This window comes from Crocuta crocuta, unplaced genomic scaffold, assembly GCF_008692635.1.
Source record: "Crocuta crocuta isolate KB4526 unplaced genomic scaffold, BGI_CrCroc_1.0 scaffold107, whole genome shotgun sequence".
Taxonomy (NCBI): Eukaryota; Metazoa; Chordata; class Mammalia; order Carnivora; family Hyaenidae; genus Crocuta; species Crocuta crocuta.
In genome coordinates, this window is record NW_027531877.1 from 2,550,279 (window position 1) to 2,572,583 (window position 22,305).

Genomic DNA, 22,305 nt, shown 5'->3' on the forward strand with positions numbered 1-22,305 from the left:
CAGGAGGATTTGCTCACTGACTTCTCCCTTCCTGGATGTCTAAATGAAAAGAACTTCGGGGCCTCCATGAGATAGCGCGGAATGGTATTTCTCCCTATGCACTCTGTCAAAGTGCTCCAGGAGAGTTGACGTTCCGCGTCAGAAGATTCTAGCACAGCCAAGTATGTCTGGAATATTCTAATCTTTGTCTTACTCCAAAGAGATAGTCCCAGCTCCATGAGCAAGTATGGCCTTGCTTCCTCTGTTGAGAAGCTCTTGTTTTCCGGAAGCCTCTAGTGGCCTTATTTTCTTTGTATCCCCTCAAAGAGCAAATTTGGGTGAATCTTCAGGTAAGGGGTTGCCTTTCACACTTAAAATACTTCCAGACTAAAATAATATAATTATGCCCAAAGAGTAATCTCTGATTGACTTCTGCCTTCTAAGTAGTCACAGGTCTGTCACTGAGTACTTTTATTTATGAATAACCAAGTTTAGCATTTTTCTGAGCATTTGTTCTTGGGGAGAGGTGGAATAATAGGCTTCCCAAGTGTGGCAGGCAGAGGTCACGGTCACAGAGGTGACTACTCACTCCAAAGATGGTCTTAATATCTTGAATACCTCTGCTTTAGTGATCGTACTCTAAGGACACATGCACCAGGAGGAAAAATGACCAAATGTCATCCAATATTCTGTTCACTTTTGTTCTTCATCCTCATACATTGGGCACTACCTTCTGGTGAGTAATTTGGCTGATTCTGGCATTTATGTAAGATTGCTTAGTGAGCTCTGACATTGTAATCTGAAAGAATGCTTTGGAATTATTTTGCATTTATTTATGTAAGTGTATCTTACTATATCTGTATCTAGAGAGAGAGAGAGAGAGAGAGTGCAATTGGTCCTCCAAAAAAGGCCCTGAGCCAGTGTGCAAGGGCCTTTGTTTCCCTATCTATTAGGGCAGATTATGAAACCTAATTCATCGGGACCTGGGGGCTTGAGTGATTCAAAGTAGAATGTGAAAGTGATCAGCAATATGCCCACATCTCAGCCCATCTCAAAAATGCAAAGCCTTTGAAAATGCTTAGCCATGAATTTGGGTTGTTACCTTTTTGTCCTCTTTTAGAGAAGAGCCCTTTAGGGAGTTTTATTTTTTTTTATTTTTTATTTTTTTAAATTTTTTTTAAAATATTTTATTTATTTCTAGGAGAGACAGAGACAGCATGAGCAGGGGAGGGTCAGAGAGAGAGGGAGTGACAGACTTTGAAACAGGCTCCAGGCTCTGAGCTGGCAGTCAGCACAGAGCCCGACGCGGGGCTCGAACCCACGAACCGCGAGGTCATGACCTGAGCGAAAGTCCCGCGAGGTCATGACCTGAGCGAAAGTCGGACGCTTAACCGACTAAGCCACCCGGGCGCCCCCCTTTAGGGAGTTTTAAAGAGACCTAACCTCAAGGACTGAAGACCTTGATGTTTTACCTATCTACCATGAAGTCCTGAGTAGTAGCAAGTGTGTTACCTCTCTCTGTAAAACATGGGGGTTAGGCTAACGACCTCTTTAAAGTACTAGCGTTTCTTAATGTCTCTTATATATTGGCTGCCTGTTCTGGATCCTCTCAAGCCCAGGCTAATTATGACTAATCAAAAACTTGGTATACTAGACTGGCAATGTAGAGGAGACCAGTGATTGCTTGCTGCTCATGCATCAGGGGTAGAAGAGTTATTCCACATTTTTTGAGGGAAAAAATGAATGCATGTATAAACAAAACAGTTTCTGGGGTGCCTGGGTGGCTCAGTCAGTTGAGTGTCCAACCCTTGATTTTGGCTCAGGTCATGATCTGACAGTCTGTAAGTTCAAGCCCCATGTTGGGCTCTGTGCTGACAGTGTGGAGCCTGCTTGGGATTCTCTCGCGCGCGCGCACGCATTCTCTCTCGCTCTCTCAAAATAAATAAGTAAACCTAAACAAATGATAAATAAAATAAATAAAACAGTTTTCTATTCTTGCAAACTTTCTTGGCAATAAATTCGAATTCTTTAATTCTGCCAACAGATTAAGCTATGATTTACCAGATAGTGTATTCTGCAACTATTTTCATTTATGTCTTGGTTTTAGAACCTCGACAATGGTGGCCACCACATGGAGCTATTAAGGTAAACTTCCACTATATTTCTCAGGATTGAGAGTCTAACCTGAGTTTTCTTTGGACTTGCTGTTTTAGAACCTTACTTCAGGAAGGACGTTCTCCGAAGTCCACTCACATGAACATGGCAGGTACACTGCAGACACGGGAGCCCTAATTAGAGTGATCCAAACTGGGAACCAAGATGAGATTTGGTCATTTGGACACCAGATAACCGCCCCCCTCATAGCGCCTAGAAAATGTTTGAGTACCAACAATTGGCAGGGGAATAGAGGAAGTGGAGGGATTAGTTGCGTGGCAGGCATACAGGAGGCAGATGATGGTGGCCTGGCCGTGGTGGTGGTGTTGGATAAGGAAAGAAGGAAAAGAGTGTCTAAGCTCAACTATGATCCCTCTTTCTCTAAATACTCAGCCAAAACTCTCTCCCACCTTGTATCAGGGGCACATTACCGATCTATCTATGACACTTGTAGAGTCCCTGAGACCACCTCCTCCTCAGGTTCCAGCGAGCCAGACTCACTTCTTCGAGCTTCACTGACACCAGCATTGGGACTGGATGTGGGTTTTCATCCCTGTCGAGACATGTCCCTTCTTCTGTTTTTAGTTTTCCCTACAAAACCAGGGCATTATGCTACATGCTTTCACGTCTCACAACTTCAAGAAGAGAGTTGACTTGGAGATTTTGAGAGTGGATGAAATATGATAAATATTTTAAATCAAAACACATGAATTTGAGTGAAGCATTTTTTCCAATTATGAGCTTTCAGGAGTTTTTTTGCCCAGTTGGCACAGAAATCTCTAAGACTTTTCCCATGTCTATTACTCTGGAAATGAAGGAGATTGAGAGAGAAGCTAAATGTCACAAATACGTCCTGTTTATTGACTCTTCCTTTTCCCACCATGGTGTAGCAGGCCCCTGTACCCTGCTGCCACCAGGAGGTCCTCACAATGAGGGCATCGTGGTTGTCAGGAGGGATAAGCCTGGGTTCTACCTCCACTGCTTGTGGAAGGACAGCTGTAAGAGCTTCGTGTGACTGTATAGGCTGCTAACTATGTTTGGATTTTCCTAATCAAGCCCGGACATGACCTACCTGTCTGTGTGATTCTAATCATTCTTTTCAACTCAATTTCAGGTGAAATGTCCTTATAAGAAAGTAAACTTGAGTTGGTTCACTGGAACGGTGAACCCCTGCCCTGGTTTATATCAACCCATCTGTGGCACTAATTTTGTAACCTATGAAAATCCCTGCATCTTGTGTGTTGAGAGCTTGTGAGTACTTTTTTTTTTAACTTTTTAATTTATTATTAAGAGACAGAGCATGAGCGTGAGCATGGGAGGGGCACAGAGAGGGGGAGACACAGAATCTGAAGGAGGCTCCAGGCTCTGAGCTGTCAGCACAGAGCCCGATGTGGGGCTTGAACTCACAAACTGCGAGACCATGACCTGAGCTGAAGTAGAAGTCGGACGCTTAACTGACTGTGCTACCCAGGTGCCCCCAGAGCATGTGAATACTATTTTGGGGGAAAGAAGAGAACAAAGACAAACTTAGTCCACCACAGTTACCATGTAACTCTCCTACCGAGTGTATCAGCCACACAGTCAGGAATCTGCAGTTTGCAGAGATAATAATCAGTCCCCACTCAGAAGAGCATGTGATAAAAAAAAAAAAAAAAAAGCCCACTGCCCACTGGAGTGGAAAGCAGACTCAGTGTACTCTGTGGTGTTTCAGGGCCTTCTGTCTGAGCCCTCACATTCCCATATGCCAAGTGATGGATCAAATCCCCTATGCCACGTGAAGCTTCAGTTATTCCTTTGAGTCCTGAAATTCTTCGATTTGAAGACAAATTATGGTTTGCCTTCTCTCAGATACTTTTAATCTCTTATATGTCTGAAACTCTGAGCTAGGATGGGGTGACTGCAAGGTGTGGGTTCTTTTGCTAAGAGTCCCTGCTTAGGTTTTTTGATTTATGGGATGGACCTGACTATCAGTGATTTGACACTGAGATCTCACAAAACCACACCCTCAGGTTTGATCTCTGTTTAAGCCAGTGCAATTCACGGGGACTAAAATGCTCCTCGTGGCATCGCAGGGGAGCCCTCAACCCAAAATCATTTTGTAATTTTATACGAGTATCAATGTCAGGAATGTGTAAACTCTACGTCATCCTGGCTAATGAAGAATTGGGCCAAAGTGTGAGAGTGTTAACAGAATAAGGTGAGAACTGCTACACTTTATAGATCACAAGCTCAGACCTAACTGAATAACTTATTTTATCTTTCTTTCTCTCTTTCTCTTTCTCTCTTTCTCTCTTTCTCTCTTTCTTTCTTTCTTTCTTTCTTTCTTTCTTTCTTTCTTTCTTTCTTTCTTTCTTTCTTTCTTTTTCTTTCTTTTTTTAATTTGAGAGAGAGAGCGAGAGAGCAGGGAAGAGGGGCAGAGGGAGACGGAAAAAGAATATTAAGCAGTCTCCATGCTCAGCACAGAGCCCAAAGCAGGGCTTGAGCCCACGATCCTGGGATCATGACCTGAGCTGAAATAAGCAGCTGGACACTCAACCGACTGAGCCACCCAGGCACCACCCCCCGCCCCAAATAACTTATTTTCAAAGAGACTGAAGTATAGGCCATAATATCTTCTGCAGCATCTTAGAATCATGGAAGCATAACTGGGTAGAAAAATCCAATAACCTGGCTTTTGTACGTAGTCAATTCCCTTTATGCTCTGGCTCTTAGTTTCCTTAAATATAAAATAAGGGTGGTAGATAAGAGAATTTTAAAATGTTTTTGTAGCTCTGACATTTTATTAATGAAATCTTGATTCTGATTCTTGCCTTTAGGAAATCTCATGGGAAGATTAGGTTTCAAAAGGATGGAAAATGCTAGCTGAGTGAACTTGGATGTCAAAGAAGATATCTTTTTTCTATGATGACAGTTCTTACTTGCATTTGATAGTGACAGAGACCTGCCCCTGCTGAGCTTATATCAGATAACTGAAGTTTCCTTCTTTAGACCTCTTCCCTCATTGATTCACTGCCTTCCACATTCTAATAAATACACTTTTCTGAAAGTCTGATTTAACTTGGTTCTCAGATCTGTGTCTCAACTCTCAGAAATAGAACAAAATGAACATTTGAGCCAAAGGTCAAGGACAAAGAGTGGGATTCATCAGCTTCTTGATACTGTGAACAGTGAAGGCATCTACACTAATGCTCCAAGTTGTCTTCCAAGGAACACAACAGAAATTTCTTCCATATTCCTATGGCATTTTTTAAACACCAATAACTAGGAACTATGGAGCAGCTCTTCCTGCCCAATCCTCTTGCCCACTTGCTGCAAACTCCTTGTTAAACAGCCTCACTTTTAGACTCAGCCTTGAAACAGAGGCATTTACACATATCTGGCTTGAATCTGCAAGACCCAACATTTCCACTGGCCCCACTTTTCTCCATAAATGGAGGCCTACATCAGTGATATCCATGAATGTTCCACTGTTTTTTTAAAAGTATCTTGACATGTTTTAACCTCTGGAACCTATTGGGACATGTTCTTCTCTGGGCTATATTTCTTCTGTGTATATATTCACTCCTAATATGGAGAGAAGACTAATAGACACTAATATGCTCTCTTCCCCTCAGCAACCTTGCTCTCTGTGGGCTTGGGAAGAGCATCTCTTCTGCCTCTGAATATGCTTGTAAGACTGTGGTCAGTGTTTATCTGGTCTGTTAGCTCTTTGACCTTAACTACTATGCTAATTACAAGGTAGACACAGGGCTCCAGTATAAAGGAAAAAATCACCTTTGGCCTAGACTATGAAAATGGCTCCAAGGGAATGAAATAGACTCTATCTTTATGTGTGTCCATTTCCACTGCTCTAAGTCCTGGGTCATGCAGGAACATCAAGAACTCCAGGGAGGATCATATTCTAACACTATTGCCTTGGTTTCAGGTTCACAAATCTTTTCTTCTGTAATGATTAAACCGCCATGAGTCTCACACAGTAGATTTTTCATCTCCAACATTTTAATTTTTATCTCTACAAGATTGATTTACCTTTCATGTTTCTAACTTTTTTGACATCTGGAATATAGTTATAATAACTATTTTTATGACTGCTAATTATAATATCTGTGTCAATTCTGGGATGGTTGATTTTCTTCTCATATGGATGATACCTTAGGATATAAATTTTTATGAATGAATTTATGAGTTCATAATTTTATGAATTTTATCTTGTTTTGTTCCAAATATTTTGATATTTCTGAAAATAATCTTGAGTTTTGTCTGAGACACAGACCGATTATTTGGAAACAGTCTGATCCTCTGGAATATTATTTTTAAGAGTTTTTAGGTGGGACCAGTGCAGTATCCACTAAGTGGCTTCCATATTGTTCATCATTATTGAAGCAAACTCCTGTTGGGTACTCTACTCAATATTCCCTGAATTATAAGTTTTCTAGTGTGGCTAACAAGAACAGCCACTATTACCCTATATGAGATCTGAGTTCTGTCACCTCTAATTCTCTCTGGTAGTTCTTTCCTGGCTTTGGGTATTTTCCTCAGTGGTATGCTGAGCTTGCTGTTCAAATCTTTCATGCTGTTGTCCTGCAAACTATGGCCACATTGGTCTCTCTCCTCTCAGCTCTGTTTCCTGAATTTGGGAATCCACTTTCTCCATCTGGGCTCCTCTTTCCTCTTCTGGGAATCTCCCACAATGCTGGAATCAAGGCCAATCATAGAGCTCACCATGTTTATTCCCACCTCTCAGGATCTGGCATCCTTCAGTGCCTGATGTCCAGTATCATTGTTTCATATATTTTGTCCAATTTTTTGTTGTCTTTTCAAGTAGGAGGTATATCTGGTTTCTACATATTATCTGATGGTAGAAGTCAGCTTCATTTTTATCATATCATTAGAGTTAGGTTTTCCTCTGATGCCTTCTGAAGTCTAGAGTACATTAGGCAATGTATGACTTGACCTATGAATGACTTAGTTGTCATTATTCTCCTTTTTCTAAGAATTCCAAAGGATAAGACTCATATTCTGTAATAATTCAAAATTTTTCAATGCATAAGAAAATATTTACTTCAATGTGGTATACACAAAAGTAAAAAGGACTTTAAGACTGATATTTTTCTGTTCTTTGACAGTAGACTTTTCCAAAGAAGGAAAGGAGGGCAGCACATTTATCCAAATCCAAGACTCCCCTCCTTTCAGTGCAGTCTCTGAAACTAGTCATTGCTGCACATGTGCTCTCATTGTCAGTATTAAGGGAGCTTCCCTGCAGCTTTTCTAGCTCCGGCAGCTGTTTTGAATTTTGAACTCCCCCATCATATTCCAATTATTTTGTATTCTCTAATTAATGATCAGTCCCAGGTTTTTATCATTACTGTCTTCTCTTTCCCCATCTGCTCTACTTGATGATGCCATTCACATCTGCAATTATTCTATTGTCTATACATTTATAACTTGCATATTCACATAAGACTTTACCCATATACTTAGTACCAGATACTAGATATCTTGATTTCATTGGCTCCCAAAGTCTTTAATACCAAAATAGCTAATGTAAATTCTATTTTTTTCCAAATGTGCTCCTCCACGTGTTTTGATTTAATGAAAGTCAATGTCCTACTTTCTCTCTTTTCTCTCACACTCAATTTCAATACACAACTTTTATATATTTCTTATTTCACCCTAAGTATAAGTAATCCATGAATATTCATTGAATCTAAGTCCTTATCCTGTTCTAGTGGGTTATTTTTATATTCTTCTCAGATATTACCTCCATTCTCTTCTCTCAACCATAATCCTGCCTCCATTCTATAATCATTTAACCCCAACCTGTTAAAAACAATTGCCTCCTGTGAGTTATAATACAAAAAAAATCTTAGTTTGACCTGTAAGACATTTACTTCATCTGCTACAGGCACTTCCTAAAGCCTAACTTTAGCCGTCATCCTCTTAGGACTTGTAACAAACCCTATTTGCCCAAAAGGTGGCAGTAGAGCACTGCCATTTAGACCAATAACTGACCGGCCCTCCTGCAGACTCCTCACACACCAACCATGTGATTTGGGACAAGCTCTAATGCTCTATGAGCTACAGATTTCTCATCATTTAAAATGATCAGATTAACAGCACACACCTGATTTTGAGGAGAAGTGACGCTCCAAAATGTTTAAACAGAGACGACCAGGTGAGTGACAAATGGGAGCAAGACCTTCGGTAGAAGCAAGAGAGATCTCCTTCACTACCTGCGTATGAATCCCTGTTTGTGAACCTAATGGGGGAAGAGCTTGAAATGAAAAAAAGGTTTCAGCAATTTCTGATGTTATTGGTCTATTCCCACCCCCACCCCCACCCCAGGAAGTTGAAATCTCTTATCATATTGCATGCTGAGCTTTCTCTATGGATGAGAGTTGGGAAATGCTTCTAACAAACTAAATATGACTCTTCTAATTCTGTGGAGTTCTTTTTTTTCTGATTAGATTCTTTTTATCCAAAGAAAGTTAATCAACTCAAAGAGACAAATTTGAGTAAATTGTTTATCACACATTCTCCAAACAAAAATTAGGAATTACTTGGAGTATGGTTATGTATAGACAGCCGAAGAGATTTATTGAAATACCATGCAAACTACAAGACCACTCTACACCTGGTTCATTTTCTTTAATTTAAATCTTAAATTTGTACTTTACTTTTTTTTTTGCTTTGTAATAGTAATATGCACTCTTCAAGAATTCAGAAATACAGACAAGTACATTTTAATTTAAAAAGTAAAAGCAAGCGAAACATTACAACCAAGACTTACTGCCATTGAGTTTAGATGAAAATCTTTTCTGAACTCTTCCTCTTTCTCTCAATAACTAAATTAAGAGTGTGATAGAAATAAAAACAGGATCATACTACACATGCTACTTTTGAAGTGAGAATGTACTGAATAGTAGGTCAATATGCCTTAGAAGAAGAAATTATATTCTAAATGGGTGCAATAAATACATTAAAGTGGCACTTACTTAAAAGATATTATTTCCAAGAATAGCAAAATAGCAAATGGATAAGGAAAACAACTCTCACAAAAGATATGTATAATCTTTACATTGAATATTATAAAATATTAATCAAAGATAAAGAAATAGAAGTACATACCCATTCATCAATTTAAAAATTCAATATGGTTAAGAAATACATTCACTCTAAATTGTTTTATAGATTCAGTATAATCTGACTCAAATAAGCAGCAGGGATTACTTTTGGTTTTTGTTTTGGTAGATGGAGTTTTCTTTTGAGAGAGAGAATAATAATTTTATTTTCAAATTTGTATAAAAATGTAATAGGAATGAAGAATAGACAAGATAATCTTGAGGAAAAACAAACCTGGAGGACTCACATGGCCAGGTAACAAGATTTATTCTCACCCTATAATAATAAAGAAAATATATTGCTGCAAAGATAGACAAATAGACCAGTGGAATGGAACTGAGATCCAGAAGCAGACCCACACATATATGGTTGTTAGATTTATGACAAAAAGATCCTGTAGTAGAATTTTGAAAGCATGTTCTCTTTATTACATTATACTGAGTCAACTGGACATGCACGTGGGATAAAGTGAGTCTTGACTCAACATCACTTTGAACTGATATTCAAAAAAGCAATTCAGAAAATCTTTTAGAAGGAAATAGATTTTCATGAATTTAGAGAACACAGATATTGCTATACTAGCAAAAAAAAGGCACAAGACATAAATAAAAATATGGTAAACTGTGCAACATTAGAATTAAAATGTTAAAATTAGAATTCATCAAAAATTTAGCAAAATAATAAATTAAATTAGTAACATTAGTCAAGTAAAAGGTAAACCACCCATGAAGAGAAAATATTTCCAATACATGTATACAACAAGTGGCTCCTAGAAATACTTGAAGAACTCCTATAGATGATGAGAAAAACCCAACAGTCCAATAGAAGAACGTGCAAAATAAAGAGAGAAATTATCAAAAGGCTAATAAACTATGCATTACCTCCATTTTTCTTTACATTTCAGTTGTGTTTTCCTTATCTAGTTTTTGATCTTACATTATAATAAATCCTGTTCTTTTACTAAGGTGAAGTGCTGAAGAAAAACATAATTTGGTTCCTTGGATTATATTTGCTTTTCAAGAGTTATCATCATGTTTCTTTCATATAATGTGGCTCTCCTAAATTTTTCTTTGACAATAATATGATTAGAGACTGACATACTTTTCAACTTTCCCATTTCAATTTCAACCTCAAAATGTACAGCTCTAGCCATACTTCTCTTTGATGTGACATAGAGTGAATTAATTTTCCTTCATCTGTATACTATTATATGCAACTTTATTGCCTTGCCATTTGATATATCAAATAAGGGCTCATTTTGTTTCCCTCTCCTTTTTCTTGTGGTGAAAATTTTGTGATTAAATGGGGAGAGCTAAGCTGGAAAGAATCCCCTTTGCTGGAAGAATTAGGCCTTCTCTGCTCTCTCTTCTCTTTTTCAGTTGACGTGAGTGGCAATTTATCTTATGTACATGAAAAGAAGAGCTTTGTATTGATTCATTTATTCCCCCTTTGGATGTGGGAATTTGGAGTCTAAATCCCTATCAGAGATAAGTGAATCTACTTTTTAAAATTGACTTCTTTCATCCTTCATCTCATGGCATCTTTTTTCATTTTTCTCCTCAGCTATTCAATCCGTAAAAAGAGGAAAACAATGGAAATTTTGCAGAAATTTATAGTCTTATCATTTCTGTTTCTGAGGATAAGTTCCATGTTAGGACTTAAGCTTTGACATTTCAGATTGTTCTTTTCTTTTTTTAGTTTCAAATTTTGCAGTGTACTTCAAGATCTGGTCCCCAGGCATTTTTTTTTTTTTTTTTACATGCTGACATGAAATGTCAACACGCTTTTTGTTTTTGTGGTTCATTTGTCAAAATTTAGAAGAAGGCAATTCTGTGATCTGGTTTTGCTGCACCACCCTGCTTTGGTTATCTATTGCTGAATGCCAAATACTTCAAAACTGAGCAGTTTAAAGCCATAACAATTTGTTATTTTCACAGTTTGGGAGGTTAGCCAGTTTATTCGTCTGCTTCCCATGGGGTCAGCTGGAGTGCTGGTGTGGCCAGAAGTTGTGGAATGGCCTCACTCACTCACTGGGGTTGGTACCCACCGATAACGCGGCAGTAGCTGCCACTTTGGAGCATCGGTTCTCTTCTGCTCAGCCTCTCTGCCATAAGTAATATTCACTCAATTGTAAAACATTTTTGCTGACTGGAAAAACTGTCCTGAGCCCTGTGTATTTATTTCATCTACATTCCTCCTGAAAGAGGGACAATTCTTTTTGCTTACTTCTCCCTTAATCTTGACATCTAAAAGAACTACATGGCAGACAAAGAAGTCTTTATGGTAAGATTTGTTACCACAGATAAAAGAAATACTATGTAATGCCAAAGGGGCCAGATAAAATTTGTTTTCACCTAATTAAATAGATGTGTATTCATCTAATAATGGAACATCAAAATATATTAGGCAGAAGTTGATAGAACTCTTAAGGGAGAATAAAAAATATTAACAATTACAGTTGGAGAGGTCAACATTTCTCTCAGTAATTGATAGAACAAGTGGACAGAAAATCATTAAGAATATAGAAGACCTAAACAACACAACCAGATTGTCCTAATTGACACTTACAGAGCAATTTACTTACCAGTAGCAGATTACATAATTTTTTTCAAGTAGATGTAAACATTCACCAAGGTAGACCACACCATGGGACACAAAACTAACCCTAAAAGTTTAACAAAATAGGAGCGCTTGGGTGGCTCAGTCAGTTGAGTATTCAATTCTTGATTTAGGCTCAGGCCATGATCTTGTGGTTCATGGGCTCAAGCCCCAAGGCTCTGGGCTGACAGTGCGGAAACTGATTGAGAGTCCCTCCCTCTCTCTCTCCATCTCTCTCCCTCAAAATAAATAAATAAACTTTTAAAAATGAAGCAAACTCTTAACTATAGAGAACAAACTGATGGTTACCAGAGAGGAGGAAGATAGGGTATGACTGAAATAGGTGATGGGAATTAAGGGTGCACTTGTGATGAGCACTGGGTGATGTATGGAAGTGTTGAATCCCTACATTCTACACTGAAACTAATACTACACTGTATGTTAACTAACTAGAATTTAAAATTTTTTAAATCCTATATTCTTGTAAACCAATGATGAATGAGGGAAAGTTGAAAAATAAATTGAAGAATAAATTTGTCCTGAGCTGTATGGAAAAAGTCCAAATGTCCATCAGCAGATGAATGGATAAAGACAATGTGGTATATATACACAATGGAGTATTACTCGGCAATCTTAAAGAATGAAATCTTGCTATTTGCAACTACATGGATGGAACTGGAGGGGATTATGCTCAGAGAAATTAGTCACTCAGAGAAAGATAACTATCATATTAATTCACCCATATGAGGAATTTAAGATACAAAACAGATGAACATGAGGGAAGGGAAGCAAAAATAATATAAAAACAGGGAGGGGGACAAAACATAAGAGACTTTCAAGTAAAGAAAAAACAGAGGGTTGCTGGGGGAGCTGTGGGAAGGGGGATGGGCTAAATGAGGCTTTAAGGAATCTAGTCCTAAAATCATTGTTGCACTATATGCTAATTCACTTGGATGTAAATTTTAAAATTAGTTAATTTTTAAATATCTTGGTTATTTGACATTATGGTGGTTGGAAGGAGGTCCTTAATCACGACTGTTGTCATGGCCCAAAATGCAATAAAATTCTGCTCCAAGTAGTTGTATTTATAGCAGCTGGGACAACAGCTCACAGGACAGAGGACAAAGAAGCCAATTTGATTTCTTTTGATTTTCTAAGTGCTCTTTTACTCAGACTACTCTGTACCCTGTGGGTGATTCTAGTGCTCTGTTTAGGAAAAGATAGAATTTACAGGAGTCATAGGACATTCTGATTCCGTAATATATAACATATTAGTTGAATACCTCTCTCTGAATCAAATCTGGACCTAGGCTTCACCTTATCCTTGTGGTTTGATAAATGTCCAGGGAAATAAAGTGACTTGGGTTTCTTGCTTACAAAATGTATTTCTATCTTCATAATCATTACTTTAGGAACTTGAAACACCTGTTGCCAGATGTTAAATGAAGACCCTTGGAACCACTATATATATCGTATATAGCTTGGTAAATGGCAGGCAGTTAATAAACTATTGAAGGAGGAACCAGGAAGAAAAGGGAGGAAAAGAAGAAGAGAAAAAATAAAAAAATATTATGAAGGTATGAAAATGCATGAGTGGGGAAATGATTCAAGGGTGTGTGAGTTGGGGCATCTAGTGTGCAGACTAAGAGAGCATATATCTATTTTGATGAAGTGGCTTCTGGAATATCATTATATTTCATAATAGATATAGGATTATATATACAGGAATATTACGTATATGTGTGTGTGCATGTATATACAGTTACAGGTAGAAAATCAAATGAAAAATATAGAACATTGGAAATTGTATAGAAAAACTTGATTGAAATAATGAAAGTGCTAGAAATTATTCCGTTTTTTAAAGGCAAAACTGTCGAGATGCTTGACTGGCTCAGTAGGTAGAACATGACATACCTGACCTCAGGGCTGTAAGTCGAGCCCTATGCTGGCTGTAGGGATTACTTTTAAAAAAGTAAAATCTTAAAAATAAAATAACTAAAAATAAAAGGCAAAATTGCAGACATTTAGCCTGTGGAAGAGAATATTGATACAGAGCATGAAACATGTGTAGGAAGGAAAGAAAGAAAAAAGAAAGGACATAGGAAAGAGAAAAGAGAGGGAGAGACTCTATCAAGGGACAGAGAAATACACTGTGATCTGTGGAAAGATCAAGGTGGAAAATTAGGGTAATTGAATCATCAGGAAGACAGATTTCAATTAAAATTAGGGAGGCTTAGTCTAACTGTGTAACCTAACAAAGGACTGGGCTTCGCTGAAAAGGAGTAAAGTCCCTGTCTTAATAATCAAGCAAAGGTTTAATGACTGCTCTTACAGAGGCTGCTGGGAGATTGTAGCCAGGTGCAAGCTTGGTATACCTAAAATGTTCCTCAGCCGTAAGAAATTATGTTTATCTTCTATCAGTATGCAACTGCACTGCTTGAGACAAAACTTAAGACAACTGAGTGCAGAACAGAGTTTGATCAGTGACCTGAAGAGGACAGATTCTGTTGGTATTCAATTCTTCCTGTCGCAAACTAGCTCCCCAGAGGCAGGCTCTCTGGAGGAGCTGGGTGGGAGAAGGATCTCATAGTGCCTGATACCAAGCGACGTTTGGTGTCATAGCTTGGGTAGTATCCAGGGGAGGCAGAAACCTGTGAATCAGTCTTGTTCCCAGAAGAAAAAAAATATAGGACTGAAGCTAAATCTGGGAAATAAAATAGCAGGTTGCAATATTTTTGCTTGTAGCTATGGGGAGGAAAAGGAGGACCAGTGTGAGTTAAGAAGCTTTCCTCAGGTTTCCTTTACTTCATGGATGTTTTTCCTGTCTAACCTGTTTATTTACCTATCATATCACAAGAATAATTTTTACTAACCTTTCTTTCTGTAACTAGACCATGAGCTTCAGGAGAGCAGGGATATTGCATGTCACTGTTCATTTTTATCTCCCTATATCCACTCTAATGCCTGGCATAATGTAGGTGTTTATTCAGCAAATGAATGAAGAAATAAATGAAAGAGACTTAACCAGCTGAGATCTGTCACACCACTGAAGTCGTAACTAACAATATGACGTTTGGCTCCAAAACATTTTCATAGTATTTTTATTTTTAAAAATTTTTTATTTTTAAATTTTTTCAAATGTTCATCTATTTTTGAGAGCGAGAGAGAGAGACAGAGCATGAGTGGGAGAGGAGCAGATAGAGAGGGAAGCACAGAATCCGAACCAGGCTCCGGGCTATGATCTGCCGGCACAGAGCCCCCACGCAGGGCTCAAACTCATGAACCGTGAGATCACGGCTTGAGCCAAAGTTGGACGCCCAGCCACCTGAGCCACCCAGGTGCCCCTCATAGTATTTTTTAAACTAAGACATGGAAGAATCTTCTCAGATTGCCTCTGTGTTTCAGCTCCCCCTTGTCATGATGGCAATTGCATAATGATGGGAGTAGGAAAGAGGAACTTCCTCAGATTATCTGGGCTTTCAGTAGATTGAGAACTTCCATTTTATATTTTAAAGGTTTCAACTTTCCTCAAACTTGCTCATAAGTAGATCTGGCCCTTACTAGCAGGATTCAGAAAATGATTGAAATAGAAATAGTGATCAAGGAATGATTATAAAATTGGGAAAGCAATGAAGTATTAGGAATTTATTTAAAAGTTATGGAATACTTACATATTTAAAAATCTTCTGCATTGTGTGACCTATTCAACATCTGTATGATTACTATCAGATCTTTGAAAAACATAAAAATTAAAAATTAAAAAAATGTTTGCAATCAGATCTTTGCAAACTTCATGATTTATGATTCCTCCTTACTTAGAGATATTACTAAAGGAAGGATATGCCATCTTAATGACTGGCTAATGTACAGACAGACATAAAGACAATATAGAGGTATAAACCAAATATAACTCTGAGATGAACTCTCATCTATAAAGATACTGCTAATCAAATAAAAAGACAAGGAAAAGAGGCAGATTCAGTAGCAATCAAGAGGGGGGTTAGGTTTGCTATAATATAGCTTAGGAACCACTGGTACTATCAAGTAGAAGGTATTTATACATTAACATAGCTGAACAATTCTTAACATTTTTTTGTTGAAATACCTGTATGACCAAGGGTTGCCTATGTGGCTCAGGTGGTTAAGCATCTGACTCTTGATTTCAGCTCAGGTCATGATCTCACAGTTCATGAGATTGAGCTCCATATTGGGCTCCATGCTGACAACACAGAGCCTGCCTGGGATTCTCTCTCTCACCTCTCTCTCTGCCCATCCCCCAACTTGCACTCTCTCTCTCTCTCTCAAAATAAATAGACATTTAAGAAATAAAAAAGAAATACATGTATGACCAAAAGTAAGACTGGAATAGTTACGTTGCTATGCAATGGCTTTGCTCAATTTCCTTAGTTTGCCAAACATTTTCTGGCATTGAGAGAGGAAACTACTCTTAAGGAAAGATGAATGTAATGTCAAAGCAGGACTTTTGTATGTATGTAATCATAACTTAGCTCCAGTGATTACACATTACTCAACCTCCTCCTACGTCAGCATTCCAAGGGAAATTATGACTTGTTAGCATCATGACTAAGTTTTAAGAGAGGAAAGGTCCCATATTTCAGGGTTTCGTCCTAATGAGTCAAGCAGAGATTTTGTGTCTTTTTTTCAGTGAAGTTCTGCAGAGTTCACTCTTATAGAATAACTCCTGAGTAAGGGGGAAAGTCGGTGTACCCTTCATGGGAGTATCTACTCTACCTTCTGAACATATTTGTTAAGTGAATATGTATTTTGTCCTCTACATAAGAATTCTATACAAGCTGATATTGTGTCAATGTAGTGCCTTTGGGGCTGATTCTCGGAAATACTGGATATTTCATATCTGTTGTGAAGCTATTTACAGTCTTGCTAGTCAGGATTGCACATGGTTGTAGCACATGTAAAATGAGATAGTACCTCACCTATTGAAAAGTACCCCCACAGATTGTGAGACTCAAAATGAGACAACACAATGAATGTGCTTTTTCTAATTTAATTTTTTTCATCATTATAAGTATATTCTTTAATTCCCATCACCTATTTCACCCATCCCCTCACTCACCTCCCCTCTTGTAAACATCAATTTCTTTCTTTAGTTAAGAGTCTGTTTCTTAGTTTGTCTCTCTTTTTCTTTGCTCGTTTTGTTTCTTAAATTCCACATAAGAGTAAAATATATTGTATTTGTAGCTCTCTGACTGACGTATTTTGCCTGGCTTCATACTTTCTAGCACTATCCATGTTGTTGCAAATGGCAGAATTTCATTGTCTTTATGGCTGACAAATATGTTATTGTATATCTATACACCACATCTTCTTTATCCATTCATCTATTGATATGCATTTGGGTGTTTCCATAGTTTGCCTGTTGTAAATAATGCTGCAATAAACATAGGGGTACATGTATCCCTTTGAATCAGTGTTTTTGTACTTTGGGGGCAAATACCCCGTAGTATGATGACTGGATCACAGAATAATTTTATTTTTAATATTTTAAGGAAAATCCATGCTGTTTTCCACAGTGGCTGTATCAGTCTACATTGCCACCAACAATGCAAAGAGGTTCCTTTTTCTCCACATCCTAGCCAATACTGGCTTTTGTGTTTTTGATTTTTTATGCTTTTTTCAATGGATGTATAAAGGCAGGTGAATGCATAGGAATACCTTACTTTACAGAGAAAAAGAGACACAATAGAAGCTGTCTTACTTTTTTCACATCTTCACAAGTATTCTTGTGTTCTGAAATGTGGTCTGAGGTCTGAACCTCAACTCCTGTCTCAGGTATTCAAACTCAAATAGTTTATTTCTGACAACCAGAACACCAAATCTAATTTTTTTAATGCAAATAGTTAAGATGACAGAAATAACTAAAATAGCAATCATTATAATAAATATACTACTATAATTACAAGAAGATGAAAAATGTGACAAAAGTCACATTATAAAAGCAATATAAAGATATAAATAGAAATTTGAAAAACACAAAGTATGTCAAAACTATATAAGCTGAGTTCAAATCAGAAAGCACTAGGTGTATCTCATTCAGCATCTCAGATGAGACCTCTTTGAGAAAGAAGCAATCCTGAACACCCTGCCTTAGCCCCACCACCACCATCAATCTGCAGACTGCACTCTGGCCCGTTACTGTGGTGCAACTCAACCTGATCCTGAACATTTTCTTCTTCTATTAACAAAAGGAAGATCTCAAGTCAGTGACTTGAGAAGCTGGATAAAGAAGACATAAACCAAAAATAAATTTAACAGAGGAAGTCAGAAATAGCAAAGAAGATAATGAAGTTAAAAAAAAAAAACAAAAACAGAAAAAAGTAATGAAGTAAAAAAAAAATCAGTACAGAAAGATCAGCAAAACCAAAAGCTACTTTTTGGAGAAGATTAATTAAACTGATAAAATTCTAGTCTGACTGACTGAAAACAAAAAAAGAGAGGACATGAATTACCAATATGAAGAATGGCAAGTATTACATGTCAAAAATGGCAGGATTTGCTTCATTTTTAAGATTGAATAGCATTCCATGATTCAGTTTACATATATCAAGAGCATTTCATGTAACGAAACACTCCCTCCTCTATAAAGTACGTTTTTCCCCATCACACTTCCAACCTGCTCCATTTCAGTCCCTTCGGCAGGTGGCATCTACAGGGTTTGAACCTTTGGAAAGGTTCAAACTGGTCTGGGTTTTCCACATACTTATTCCTTTAGTGATCTCACCTGCTACTAGATTTGTACACCCAATCTGTACTTCTTCCCTGAAATCTGGATTCTTGTATACAACAGCCTGCTTGGCACTCTTATTTGAACATCTCATCAGAATCTCAAACTTATTGTGTCCCACACTGAGCTCCTGACATTCTCTCCCTCCAAATTGTATCTTCCTCATTGCTCACCAGCTCATAAAATGGCGACTCCAGTTTTTCCGGTCGTTAAGCCAAAAACCTTATAATCATCCTTGACTGCACTCTTTTTCTCACACCCAGCATGCGATCTGTCAGCAAAGTCTTTTGGCTCCGTCTTCAAAATATACCCTAAAGCTAACCACTCTTCATCACCGCACTGTTAATCCCTTAGTGCAGCCTCTGTCTTATTTCACTTGAATTATTACAATAATCTTCTAATCACCATTCTTGCTTCCACTCTTTTAGGATGCATTCATCATTCAACATTACACATCAGCACAATATGTCCAGCCAGAATAATTCAGTATAAATATAATTTTTATCATGCCACTTCCTTCTTCTTTATAAATCTTCAGTAATTGGGCACAAGTTGCTAGTTTTTCATTTTCTTTTCCTTTTTCCTTTTTTTTTTTTGAGAGAGAGAAGGAGAGCAAGGAAGGGGCGGGGGGGGAGAGAGAGAGAGAGAGAGAGAGAGAGAATCTCAAGCAGGCTCCACACCCAGTGTGTTTTGGTTCTTAAATTCTGATGCGGGACTTGATCCCACAACTGTCATCTCATGACCTGAGCTGACCAAGAGTAAGATACTCAACCAACTGAGCCACCAAGGTGCCCCTACAAGTTGCTAGTTTTTGAGAAAGGCCCCACACTGCTACCTGGGATTAATTCTCCATCCTGTCCTCCGGTTTCTTGATTATTTGCTCTCAGTTATCTTCTCCATTTCTCCCACCTAACACACACTCCCATAAAAATGGCCCGTGTTTACCTCAGCCTGCCTCCTGCCCATAGATGTTTTGTATTGCAGGGCACAAAACATGGCCTCTTCATTTCTTACTGTCTCTTTCAGTCTAGGCTTGCTCAATTTCTTCAGAAATGTTTTGAATTCTCTATGCATCATTTTGCGTAACACTTCATTGAACAAAAGGCACACTTCAAATCTATTCCAAATGCACAGCAAGAAGGAACATCCCGAGAACAGGCATTCCCACAAGGGCACACTGTGGGGACGTACATGACCTATAACATAGAACAGCTTATGCAGCCTCGCTTTGGCATACTCGTGTCACTGACTCCCAAACCTGCCCAGATTGAAACAGGCTAAGGACCTTGCCTCTCAATGAGAAGAGCGTGAACACCTTTGAGACCGGGTTTTACGGCTGCCACACCATGATGATTCAAAAGCCACCCCATATGCCTACTGAGCCTGTAATTCTGGGGGAGAAGATTGGAAAGAGTCACAGTGAGAGTATATTCTGGGTTTTATTTTCTTATTTTAACATATAAGGAGAAAGACATGAGTTGACAAAAGTATTTGGAGGCTTACCAGCAGAAATTAAAGGGAACATAGAGAACACCCAGAAATGTGAGGCTTCCAAGGAGATTAAAAAGCTGTTTGCTTCTAGACACCCCCATGATAAGAAACAGACTGAAAAAGCCCATTAGTAACAAAAGCCACATGCATTTTCTCCATTGAAAAAACTCACTCAGGTTTGTTGCCAAGATCCTATGAGAAACTGCTTTCCCACCTAAGCTTATTATTTCAGACGGTCACAAACTATCCACCCTTAAATGTAAAAACCGGGACTGGAGCTCAAAAAAGAAAAGACATGGGCCATCTGGGTGGCTCAGTCGGTTGAGTGTCTGACTCTTGGTTTTGGCTCAGGTCATGATCTCACGGTTCATAATTTCCAGCTTTGTGCTGACAGCGTGGAACCTGCTTGGGATTCTCCCTCTCCCTCTGTCACTGCCCCTCCCCTGCTCACTCACTCTGTCTCTCAAAGTAAATAAATAAACCTTAAAAAAACAAAAAAGAAAAGACATAATGTAGGCCTTAGAATTACGGTTATAGGAAAGGACTTTGGGCATAGGCCCCAAAATGGAAACAAGTAAAGGAAATAGTTTAGGAAACGTCTGAAGTTTGAGGATTTGTATTCCAGAGAAACCATAAACCAAGTTAAAAGAACCACTTACCTTAAATAAATTTTCAACCTCTGAACTTGACCATGAAAAAGTAGATTTGAAAGTAATGTAGCTCCAAAGGTAAACATGTTTCCCAAACTCTACCTTAGAGTGGTCCTTATGAAAGAAAGGCAAATAAGATCCTACCAGAAGGCAGAGCCAGAAACTGCAAAGAACCAGGGAAAAGGGCATTTTTTTCAAGTAACAAATCAGAGTATCATGTGATTGTGCCCCCCTACAGGGCAGGAGGCTTCACTGGTCCAGGTAGGCAGATTTTATCAGCGCCGTGTGCCCGTGATGGTCATGTGGTATCTCGTCGCTCTTTTTTTCAGCTGGGAGCCCCAGTTGTGGTGACCGTGTTCAGGCTCCTCCATTACGTGTTAGTATGGGAGAGGAGATGAGGGCTGGCAGCATAGCTCATAAGGTACAGGTCCCCATAGGGAGCTACTCTCAGAACTGTTGCAATGTCAGCTTGTTGCAATGATTGGAGAGCACTTTAGATTGCCTCTTATGAAGAATCAAGTGAGTATGTCCTACGAGTGGGAAACAGGCTGTGCATGTTATCTGGTAGCCATGGGGGCTCACTGTCTATAAAAATCATACTCCACTGATAAATGATAGAATCATTGCTGGGAAGAGAAGGCCCAACAGTAAACTGATCTTTCTACCCCCATTGCATGTAGGTGTGATCAATGTGACTAATTCTCAGCAATGATGAGTGTGTGTTGTGTTTCTCTTTTGAGCCAGGTTGGTGGAAAATCATGTGTGAACACCTTCACAATATTTTTCTTCTTCCAACTGCCTTGATACAAATGAGCATAGGAAATTCGAGCCACATGTGGAAGCTCGAAATCTAAAGGAGCCCGGTCTTTCAATACTGCTGTGAGAAAAGCTATCTATAAATCAGAGATGGTCACTTCCTGTTGTGTAAGTTTTTATATAGAGAGATAAGTTGTTGTATCACCTGGGATCATCTTACGTAAAACAATTTGTAATAAAATTTATAGTACAAAATTTACCTAGATAAGGGAGTTACTGGGTTGTACTATATGATAGATACGGGACTGTTTCTCTCATACTTGGGCAATGAGCTCAAGTCATACATACATATAGGAAACATAACCAAATAAAAAAAATCTAGCTTTTGAAAATTCACTCGTGCAAACATTGATTCTTCCACCCAACATAGTTGTTTAGCGTCTCCTATTTTTCTTACTATTATTGAACTTTTAACTATAGCTCCCATTATTTTTGACTGGCAAGTGTCAAATAAATCTCTACCCTTAAAGGCCATATAGTATTTTAAGGAATAATGAATAATTTCTATAAGGTAGATACATACTCATAATATACTGTGTGCTATATGCCATGAAAGATAAAATGTTCTTTTATTATAAATAAAATGCTTATATTTTACTATAAGTTAGAAGAAAAGATTGATTCCTTCTCAGGCAACTGAGGAAAACATTTTAGAATAGGATTTACCTCAGTTTAGACAGGAAAGTTGAGCCAGATTCTGAGAGGCAGAAGTAGCAACAATGTGTTTTAGAA

The 22,305-nt window shown here is 38.3% G+C and overlaps 1 protein-coding gene across 1 annotated transcript; it reads left to right on the forward strand.

The window, feature by feature from the left end:
* Positions 1-645: 645 nt before the first annotated feature.
* SPINK14 (serine peptidase inhibitor Kazal type 14 (putative)) lies at positions 646-4,995 on the forward strand. The gene is made up of 4 exons (XM_077773050.1): positions 646-715; positions 2,087-2,124; positions 3,248-3,384; positions 4,950-4,995. Exons 1-4 carry the CDS (start codon positions 646-648, stop codon positions 4,993-4,995), a joined length of 291 nt encoding a protein of 96 aa, XP_077629176.1.
* Positions 4,996-22,305: the final 17,310 nt, after the last annotated feature.

Excerpts from the sequence above, each read along its gene's own strand:
- SPINK14 (XM_077773050.1), top strand. The coding sequence starts at position 646 with ATGACCAAATGTCATCCAATATTCTGTTCACTTTTGTTCTTCATCCTC. Across the intron at positions 716-2,086 it reads ACATTGGGCACTACCTTCTG|AACCTCGACAATGGTGGCCA; the intron begins GTGAGTAATTTG and ends TCTTGGTTTTAG. Across the intron at positions 3,385-4,949 it reads ATCTTGTGTGTTGAGAGCTT|GAAATCTCATGGGAAGATTA; the intron begins GTGAGTACTTTT and ends TCTTGCCTTTAG.